The 10,709-nt window shown below is 48.7% G+C and overlaps 1 protein-coding gene across 2 annotated transcripts in view; it reads right to left on the bottom strand.

The window, feature by feature from the left end:
- The window catches only part of HK1 (hexokinase 1), a 31,685-nt gene that overhangs the window by 1,851 nt on the left and 19,125 nt on the right, over positions 1–10,709 (bottom strand). For both annotated transcript variants that reach the window (XM_084525052.1, XM_084525053.1), the window contains exons 9-17: positions 9,675–9,908; positions 8,679–8,983; positions 8,084–8,232; positions 7,862–7,981; positions 6,737–6,832; positions 5,648–5,747; positions 3,748–3,931; positions 1,567–1,722; positions 730–963 (exon numbers count right to left, since the gene is read on the bottom strand). In XM_084525052.1, the coding sequence (XP_084381178.1) occupies positions 730–963; positions 1,567–1,722; positions 3,748–3,931; positions 5,648–5,747; positions 6,737–6,832; positions 7,862–7,981; positions 8,084–8,232; positions 8,679–8,983; positions 9,675–9,908 (1,578 nt within the window). The remainder of the gene's footprint in view (positions 1–729; positions 964–1,566; positions 1,723–3,747; positions 3,932–5,647; positions 5,748–6,736; positions 6,833–7,861; positions 7,982–8,083; positions 8,233–8,678; positions 8,984–9,674; positions 9,909–10,709) is intronic.

Here is a 10,709-nt window from a genome sequence, read left to right as displayed (position 1 = left end):
CTGTGAAGGGAAACAGTGGCCGTGGGCAAGGGAGGCCTTGTAGCACCTACAGAGCATAGCAGTGCCACGGGCCTTTGCAGTGCTCCCCCTTTCACAGCAGAGAGAAATAAAATGCTGGAAACATTTTACTACACTACACACTAGGAGCCGGGGCCAAAATACTTTCATCCCAGCCCTTTGCTCTCTCTCTGTGTGGGGTTAGCTGGATCTCTTCTGCCACAGCAAAGTGCAAAAGATGAGATGGTGCATGGCCATCTTCCTACCTGCCTCCTTCTGTACACTCTGGAGACAGGCACTAGTCCTCCCCTCCCTGTGTTGCCAGCTGTTGTAGACTCCTGCCCTCACCTGCCCCTGCTTTCCAGCAGCCCACCTCCTCTGCCTGATGGACAGAAACATCTGCCCAAGAGGCACCAGGCAAAGAGGCACCTCCCAGGAGGCACCAGGCATTCGAGCACTGCTCTCTTGCTGCCTCTGCATAGCCAAGAGATCTTTCCCCTTCCTGTGTGGCTCCCAACCTGCCCAGCAAGCTGTGTTGCCTTTAGTTTGGCACAGCCCCCTGAATCCTTCATGATCCTCTGATTACCTTTTAGAAAGCCCGAGCAGCCCTGATTAAGATCTCTTTTCCCTGGCTCTTACCCTAGCAAGTAAAAGAAATCAGGCTGGAAAAGGACACGCAGCAACACGTTACAGGTCACGGGCAAACAACCACGGAGAAAGGTGAACACTCACTGTGGGTGTAGCTTGTACAGCGTCCCATCCACACCAACCGTAATCTCCAGGTGCTCTAATCCTCTGTTCTCCCGAATTTTATCTACAACTGCAGCCATGCCAGCCCCGCACAACTGAGCCGCTCGCTTGGACACTGCTCCACACACGGTCTTGACGATGATGCTGTCGTCGCAGGTGCTGTTGAGCCCCAGCTGCTGGAGGATGGTTCGCACCTGAAGCAAAGCTAACCTGTCGCTGCAGGAGCAGAGGAACACAGAGTTCAATTCAAGGCCCTCCTCAGCTGAGCCTCCAGCACGACCCCCACCGCATCGAGAGCTGCGGCCACACTCCCAGGCTGCTGGTACAAGAGACCCCGGAGAATGCAAACACACTCACCCCGACACCGCGCTGCTGCCAAATTCAGGCAGAGCACGAAGGGGGCACAGGCAAGCCAGAGGGGCTCTGAGCACAGCTCTGCGTTGCTTCCCCTTCTCTTTTCATACCGAGTGCATTTCAGGAACACATTTTTAATGAAACTTTGTTGTGCTTTTTCCCCCCATAAAGACTCAACAGATTTTAAGACAGTGTCTGAGCAATAAAGACACAGAAATATCCACTAAAGAAGTATGCATTCAGCTAGCATTCATTCAGTCCCACAACAACAGCTAGGCACTCAGAACAGGCACAGGAAAACAGCCTGATTTCTGGTGTTTTAAAGAGCCTGCACAGGTACAGGCTCGCAATGAGACAAAATCATCTCTGGAGCACGGAGCCGTCCTCTCCAGCCGTCAGCAGCAGCATCACCAGATGAGCTTTAGCACAGTATTTCTCTCTGAACAGCCTCCCGTGCTCTCTTACCTCTCGATCTGTGAAAGGAACTTGGTTTCAAAGATATGCCTGGTCTTCAACGTCTCTGAAATCTGGCCTCTGAACAGGAACCCCCGCTTGGTGAAGTCGATCAAAATATTGCGGACTATTTCCCCCAGGTACATCCCACTGATCATTTTCTCGTACCTGCAATGAAAGACAGCAGCACAGCTCAGGACACAGCTCATACTTGCAGAAGTGGCACTGCAGCTGCTTATTACCTAGATGTCCTGCCTGCACATGCTGGGGACATGAAATCTGCAAACTGATTTACACAGAATGGCCATTTATGAGGAGAATTGGGCAAGAAAAAGCAGTGGAAAACCTTGCAAGGTTTTCAAACAAACCCTGTTTGCTTCCTACAAACACCTCACATACTCCTCACTACCATTCGCCCCCAGGGCAGACCCCCAGGGTCTCTCCACAAGGTACAGGCACTGGGAGTGCAGTTTTTAAGGGAGTCCTGTGCTGAAAAGCACCCTGTGGGAATTAAAAATAAATAAATGAACGTGAAGAGGTATGTTCAGCATGTTCCCAGGATCACTGACCTGTAAATGAGCGAGCCAGGGGACCAGGGCTGGTTTGTGCTTTTCAGTTAACTCCAGCACCTGGTTCCCAGCAGGGAAATAACAGCCCAAAAGCCACAGGGAGGAACCAGGGTGTTTTGAACCCCCTCTTGACCTCACTTTGCACACAGAACCCGAGTTTTCCGCTGGCAGGTTTGCCCCAGGCTAGAGAGAGGGATATTTTCCACCTGCAGATCTCTTCCTGGCACGCACCGAGGGGTGCTCAGCGCTGGCACGGGGCAGCCCCATGCTGAGAACAGGAGTCTGCTTCGCCCCCCTCCCCTCCAGCACCATTCTGCTTTGAAAGGGGCATTCTGCGGTCCGTGACCGAGCTGTGCCCTCAGCAACGAGAGCTGAACGCTTTCTCATTTATTGAAAAGTTCATTCAGCCACGCATCCTTTATTTCACCTCCTGGAGCTCTGAGCAGGGTTTCTGCCCTGGCCTGAGCTGAGCACAGCGCACCAGCCACCTGGAAGCAAGCCACGCAGTCCATTTAATACCATGAGCTCTCTCGGGCTTGTACCCAGCAAGCGCCTTCCCTCTCAAGTGCCTAACTTCGTCTGGAATAAATTATCCCCCTTGGCAGTTTCCCCTTCTGCCTTTGGCTGCTTACTCCATGCCAACCCTGCCGCCACATCAGGCTTGCTCAGCATCCGCCTCTCCGTGTCTGTTTGTGCCCTAAACCCTACAGAGCTTCCCAAGGGAGCTGCCAACTTGACTGCGTCCCCCAGGCTTCCAGGCAGATTTGCTGGAGTCACACAACTTTCTTAATAGCTCCACTGCCCTCACGTCAAAGCAGAGGAATTATGAAAAATTGCAGTCTGGGCATGCAGCAGCCTCAGCCCAGGAGCGTTGTGCTGGGTCCATCTCCTTGTCAGCTCTTTCTTCTTGGGGGCAGGGAAGCACTTGCTCACCCCAGAGCTGGGTTCCCAAAGTGGGATCCATCCTCCAGGGCCAAGAAAGGCAGGTCCTCTACCATGGCATGTCATCCAGAATATTGCCTGATGTCAGAGCTGGCTGCAACTGCTTTACAGTGACCAGCCCCAAGCTCCAACCATGCCTGCAGGTCGAGGCTGAGGATTTCAAGAGGCAGAGCCCTCGAAATAAGAGAACTCAGCTAAAAGAGATTAAACCGAGACCAAGAACATAGGAATGACAAGCCTTCTTAAACGTTTAAGTACAACATGGGATGAGAAAAAGGAGATTTTACTAATTTAAATCCTCCTGAAGTTCTCACCAAAAACCCTGTTGCAAACAAGCTCTGGGCAGATGCTCAGTGGCCACAACAGCTCTGCCCACCCAAAAGGCTGGCAGAGGAATTTGGCTGTAGCTAAATGAACGGCCGCAAAACGGGCAGACAATGGTAAAGACATCCGTTGCCCATACAGAAGAGAAAGCAGAGAGAGAAGATCATGGATGTTTGTCCTTGGGGAAACTAGAAAACAAGAAGCAACCAGAGGCACAGAGGAGGGAAATCCCACAGGGCAGAAGGGCTGCGTTCATTTTCCACTCAACCTCCTTTCTGAGAAGGGGAGAAATCCAATTCTCTCAAAAGCATTTGAGGCAGCCTGGCTTACTCTTAGCACAGCATTTACCCCACAGTACCTTTGCTTTCCAGCATTTAGTGAAAAGTCATCAACCGCTTTGTCATATATTGTCCTGATATCGTCCAGGCATCCATTATCCCCGAACGCTCCCCACTCCATGTTCACACACATCCGTCCTTGCTCACCATCCACCATCTCTATGTTTCTCATCTCTTCCATGTAGCAGGCATTGCTGCCAGTTCCTGAAAAGAGAAAACAGTGAAATTCCTGTGGGTTTTGTACTTTTCTTTTTTTTTTTTAAACAAAACAACACTGGAGCAAGAACAACAGTCCTGACCCCGAACCTTCTGGTGGATCTTGAAGGTGCCTTTTCTGAATGATGAAGTCAATTCCAAAAGTCACAAAGGAAAAACAAACAAACAAAAAACCACTTTGATAATCCTAAACTAAAGGGGAATATTAGTGCATTATAGGGAAGCTGTGGCACACTGCCCAGCACGGCTCAGAGGAGCAGAGGCTCATCCAGGCTGGCTGGGCTGAGGGTCCCATGTTACGGGGGGACCAGCAGCATGGCATTTTCAGCACACTCCAAGTGTTTTTGAACCCAAAACCACAGCAAGCAGCCAGATGAATTCTGAAGTTTCTGAAGATAGGAGTCACCTTCCACAAAGCCCACAGACCTTCAAAGTTCAGGGAAAAAATTGTTGAAGTGAAAGCTTCAGGAAGATTTGAGGCATCAGGCAAAGAAAAACCCAGGGATTTTGCTGGCTAATGGCAGGACATTTTTTAGTTCTTGTTTGTTTTGTTTTGTTTTTTATGATGCACAAAATTCAGCTGTTTCAATTGCTTTTCAGGGAGGCAAGTAACTTCCACGTTGAGATGCTGCCATGTTTGACTCTGCTAAACGGGAACCCTAAGGACTGTGGTAATTACCAAGTGCTCCATGAGCACTAAGCCTTAGGAAGCAGAGCTCTGTTAGCAAAGAAAGGCAGATTTGCTATTACCTGGGGCACAAAACTTCTTGAAGATGCCTAGGAAACTATCATGTGAGCGAGCAGGGGAGAGGGAGTTGTTAAAGCCCTGGGGCTTTTGCTCTCCTTATCCCAGATGTTCCCAGGCCACCGAATGAGGCGGGGCTGCAGCAGGCAGTCAGAGGATGCTATCAGCATCCCAAGGACATGCTGCCCTTCCTGCAGGGAACTCTCACCGAAAACATGGAGCTCACAGACACAGCTCCCTACCCACACTGTGCTGTGCTGACTCATCCTGGACATTTTCCAACTGTCTGAAGGAGAAATTGGTGGTGTTTCATTTTCCTACAAGTCACTTTGCAACTTGAAACATTATTTAAGCTCACAGAAATGGTTTAGTGGGAAATGGTTTAGTGGGGACTGTTAGCGTTAGGTCAGAGGTTGGACTCGATGATCTTGAGGTCTCTTCCAACCTAGAAAATTCTGTGATTCTGTGATTCTGTCTATCAGAGCTTTCCATTGCATGCTATTCAAGAACTGTGGCTGTGCATTACAAGTTTATTCTGAGAGACCACATGCTCAAGGCAAGCTGTGGGTCACCTGAACACCCAAGCAGGGAAACGCTGATGGGTTAAACTAACAAATCTTCCAGGAGCTGATAAAACTACCTGAGCTCAAGTTTGCTCACTTCCCAAGCAGCACAGCATCTTCCCAGTTAAAACAAGCAGGATTTGTTAAGCACTACAGCCTGTGGACATCTCAAATGATCAAGCACAGAACCAAGCTGGCTGTTGAATTCTGCTCAACTCCTTCACACGGCTTGTTTCTGAAGGTATAGCTGTTAATCTCCAAATCTTTCACTTCTGGACACCCTAGCTGTATTTTTAGGTAAGCACAGGGACGGCTCCATGAGAACACAGACAGGTGTCTGCATGCTGTTTAATTTAAAAAAAAAAAGGCCAACTGCAAAGCATTTCTAACACATACCCACAATGAGTCCAATTTCACAGTTGGGGTCTTCATAAGCACAAGTCATCATCGTGCCCACCGTATCGTTCACCACAGCCACCACATCCAAGTCAAACTCCTTTGGAAGAGAAAAGTAAAACAGTGAGAACTCTGGGTTTGGAGCCACCCCGAACACCAAAGGGGACACAAAAGGAACACAACAAAGGGTCGCTGTCAAAACACACCAAGAACAAATACATGTAGCTGGAAGTACTGGCCTGACGTTACCTCTGCAGAGATCAGAAGTCAGCGTACCAGCAGGTAGCTAAGTCTCCTTGAATGCTTTACCAACTACAGACCATGGCAGCAGCAGAAGGCATATTCCTGACTGTTCTCTTTGGCTTAGGCATATTTAAGAATAGATCTTGCATATAAGCACACGGCAAAGGGCTATTGCCATGCTGTACTATAGCTGTGCAGTAGCAAATACAGCAACATTTGCTGATAAAATTCTGTTAAACGTAAGTTCTCCTCGGGCTCTTTTTCCTCCCTTCCTAGAAAGTTCCAATTAAGCTGCTTAAGACTTTTCCAAGAACAAGCGCCGGGGGTGAGGAGGGAACTGTCATTTAGGGTGCACTGAGAAGCCTCCTTACAATCACTACATTGGAAAGTCCTGCTTTCTGCATGCTCTAATGCAGTGACAATTGCCACAGGGTTTGAAAAGTGCTTGGAAAGGTCTGCCAAATTTAGCAAATTCAGAAGCCTCTAAGAAAAAAAAAATAAAAAGAAAATAAAAAGAAGAAGAAAAAATCTCCAGCATGGCTCATTTTGAGGAGCAATTTCAGTTTGGTGGCTGACCTCTCCCATTTCTGCTGCATGCCCTCTAGACCATCCTACTACTGGGTTGTGACTGGGCTACGTGCCAGCACCAGAGCCAGTACAGCCACAAGCCATCAGGGGCTGCTGCATCTGGACCTGCTGCAAGACAAACACCTTCTGTGCAGGGCAGGAGGCCCAGCCCGTTTCCTCGAGGCACGCTAACCCCACAAGAGGGAGCCAGCCTGACCCACGAGGTCTGTAAACTGCAGGGGAGAAAGAAGGGAAAGGAGGAAAAATAATAATAATCACCTCTCTTCTTTTAATTCCTTCTCTAAGCAAATACACCACGTCTTCTCCCTCACAGTCTGTAGCCTTGAAGCCTTTTGTCCAGTTGAGGAGGATACCCTAAAAAGAAAGCAAATAGGTTAACGCTTTTCTTGATGCACTACAAAATGCCCCAAATCCTATAATCCTCTAAGGAACCGTCATTGAGTAATTGTATCTAATAACTTCCTTGCATCTACACTTGAAATTTAAAATGCTTTAGTGTGTAGTTATACAGAAGACTTTATAAAAAGAAATCTATCTATATCTCTGAAATTTGCATCTAAAACTAATCACGCTTAGTCTCCAGATTTTCAAGACAGAAACACTTGCTAATGACTGAACCATTCTGCATCATGCCCAAAGACAGAAAATAAAAACAAATTAAAAAAAAAAAAAATGCAAAACATCAGATACCATAGCTCGAGACTAGGAAACTTTATTTTTTTCTTGAAAATGCAGATCACTAAAAAGCTACTTCACCAGGAGAAGCACTATTGCCCAGACTGTAGCAATGCAACAAACTCAAAAATAAAAGGTGTGAAAGAAAAGATACCTATCTAGAAAGAAAATGCTAAATAGACACGATATTATTATCAGCTGCACAGATGGAGTTGGTGAAGATATGTGGCAGTGAAGGAGTTAAACAGGAGAGCCAAGAGAACAAGGGTACACTGACAGGGACATGTTATAGGCTCCCCCAGTTCCTGGTTCATCCACTCCATCCAGCAAAACCAGATCAGCCTGGGACCAGGCGCTGGCAGCAGGCAAGGACAGACCCAGCTTGTGCTTATCACTCACGAAACCAGGGCAGTATCACAGTCCAGCAGGTTTATATGATTGGAAAAAAGAACACATTACATTAAAAAGGGCCTATCACCACCACGGAAAGTGTAAATGCTCTCATCCGTCACAGCCACAGACTAACCAGCACTTGCATTACTACCTTTAAAAGAGCTGTTTATAGGACAAGCTGTACTGGTCAGGGTCAGAGCATGAACCCTCCCCTCACACAACCTGCCTGTAAGTGTCGGGTAGGTGATATGAAGGCAGAGCAATGCAACCTAGCCTAAGCACAAAAGCAGATTTAAAAAATAGTAATGAACTTACAGCATCTAGACTGGTCTGCTTGCAAGGGAAGGAAAACGTGAAGCCGAGAGGAAGCCGTGCACCTTTTATTCCCATATAATCCAGGAAGTCAGAAATGCAGGTAACGATGTGATCAAACAGCTTTAAAGAGAAAAGTCATGTGTTTGAAGCTGTACATTCCACTACTCTTAAAAAAGGATTTAAAAAGCAGCAGTGCTGCAGAAGAGAAGCACAGATACTCACCTCTTCTCCCGTTCCCTGCATCACCTCTATAGGAATTGCATAGATCTTGTTGTGCATTTCTACTGTTCTCCTTTTACCACTGCGAATTTTCACCAGCAAAACTCTAAAGTTTGTCCCTCCAAGGTCAAGTGCCAGAAAGTCACCGTTCTCTGTAAAAGAATACACGTGTGCATTTAAAGAATCCATCAGGTGAAGATGTTAGGTGCTGCTCTAATTATTCCAGACTTTTTGTGTGTGTGTGTGTTTTTGTTTCCTTTTGTGTTGTTGCTGTTTTGGGTTGTTTTTTGTTTGTTTGTTTGCTTAAATCAATGAAGGAAAGAGGACCTAACAGAACTGCTCTTTGTTTTCACTGTGAGAAAGTTTCCCAGTTAGCTGACCACCACGAAACACAAAGAACTGCCCAGGTTGTGTGGGCAGGGTTCAGGTGGGTTTGGGTGGTTAGCCTAGCTGTGGTCTTCTCCCCGTGGGCCACAGCTTGCTTGCACCCAGAGGCACTGAAATGGGGCTGGAGTGTCTGCCCTGCCCAGAGCTGGGATTTTTCTCCTTAGCACAGCTCTGGAGCCTCCCCTTTCATCACACCAGATCAGCTCTGTACCTGTCCCATCCGGCGTGCTGCGGACGAAGGTGGGCAGCATCTTCACTTTGGCAGTCTCGTGACTCTTCTTCTTCAGGCCCGCTTCCATCTCCGTCCTCATCCTCTTCTTCACCTGCAGCAGCTGCTCGTGGGTGAGCTTGAACTCAGCCAGCGTCTCGTCGATCAGCCGGTGCTGCTCCGACAGCCGGTACGCCACCGCCGTCACCATCGCCGCCCCCTTCCCGCTGCCGCTCTCCGACAGCAGGAACCGCACGTCCGAGTCGGGCACCAGGCGCCGGGTGGTTTTGTGCAAGCGCCGAGCGTACCTGCAGGGAGAGGCTGCACGTCCACCGGCTGCCCTGCCTCCCCCACGGCCCCCAAAACCTCACTGACTGACTGCGAGGGGAGCAAGGAGCCTCAGCAGCCTGAGCTACGGCCTCCCAAGCAGGGAAACTGCCAGGGAAGAGCAGCTCTTCTTTACAGCCTCTTTTCGCCTAAATTCCTAAGAAAAGTCAGCAAAAAACAGGGCAGAGCACTGAGAGTCTCATCCCCTGAACCCAACCACGGATGGAAGAAACACCCTGGCTCTGGCACTGCTCCAATCCCCTCTGAGGGTCCTCAGTTGTCCTTTAGATGGTGTGGGGAAACGGTTCAGAAATAAAAATTGCCCACATGTTATCTTAACACACCCCAGACCCGACCATCTAGAAAGGCTAGTCAAAACAGCATTCTTGGAAATGGTTTTTGCTTCCCAAATTTTTTCCTTAATTAACGAACACGGGTTTTGTTGATTTTTTTTTTTCAACAAAATAGTGGCAAACGGAAAAATAAATGCTACGCGGTTTTGTTCTTTCAGAGATTTCCCCATAAACAACACCCAGTCCTCCCTGCCAGCCCCAAGACGAGGCAGAATCATTTCACTGGTACCCAAGTACTCCAGGGTTTGGGTTGTTTTGTTGTGTTTTTCTCTCTCGTACGTGTGTGTGCATGTGCTAACGGCAGGAGCCGGGGACTCACTGTGGGTGCATCTTGTAGAGGGAGCCATCGACCCCCACGGTGGTGCGGAGGCGGCCGACCCCCTTGTTGTCCCGCAGCTGGTTGAGGATGGCGCCCAGCGTGGAGGCCACCAGGTTGGCCGAGCGGAAGGACACGATGGTGCAGACGTGCTGGACCGCCACGCAGTCCTCGTGGGACGGCTCCACCCCCAGGCGGGTTAGGATTTCTTTGGCTTTGTTCAAACCTTCTTTGCTCCTACAAAGAGAGAGCGGTAAAGGAACTCCTTAGAGGGAGGGAAGCTATAAAACGCAGGATTGAGGCACATCCAAGCACATGTGTACCTGCATGGGGTTTGAGAAAGGGATTAGAAAGAAAATTTCTTAGAGATCTGGACTGAGAAGCTCTCTAAGGCTTAAAACAAAATGCTCTGAATATTCACAGATAGAAATAGCTGTCTATTACAGCCTGGTGCAAACGTGCCACCTCCAAAATATACTATTTCAGCTACCACAGCAGCCACTCTCTGGCTGGGATTCCTCCATCTGTACTCAGTATCCTGCCTTCTTCACGTTCCTTTCTCACTGGGCACCAGCTTTATCATGTCCCTGGAAACCTATCAAACAATAATCACGTGCACTTCTCTCTCCAACAGAGCAGGTTTCAGCTGCGCTAGGTGGTAAGAACAAGTCTCGTACCAAGAGAGCCCAAAAAGTGCCCCAAAAGCACAGGCACTAAGCTTGGGACTGGCCCTGCCCTGCTGTACTGGGGCATCTCCCAGAAGCAGATCCCGTGACAGCTCCTTCCGCGCACCCCAAGGAAGTCAGCAGTGACTCCTCCAAGAATTTTAACAGACCTGGAGGAATTAAATGCTTTTTAATCACCCTGATGCTTTAGACTTCAAGCAACTTCTCTCTGGAGCAGGAAGCACCAGCCCCACAATTCAGCACAGAGCTGAGCGTGCAGCTAATCCCGCTCCCAGGTCTCAGTAAATTAAGCTCAGTGTGAAAAACAAAACCCTGAGCAAGGGTTGCCAAAGTGATTTCATCCTCACGGCCC

The sequence above is a fragment of the Aythya ferina genome (genome assembly GCF_964211825.1).
Source record: "Aythya ferina genome assembly, chromosome: 7".
In the NCBI taxonomy this organism is placed as follows: Eukaryota; Metazoa; Chordata; class Aves; order Anseriformes; family Anatidae; genus Aythya; species Aythya ferina.
This window is presented reverse-complemented; position numbering and strand designations above follow the sequence as displayed.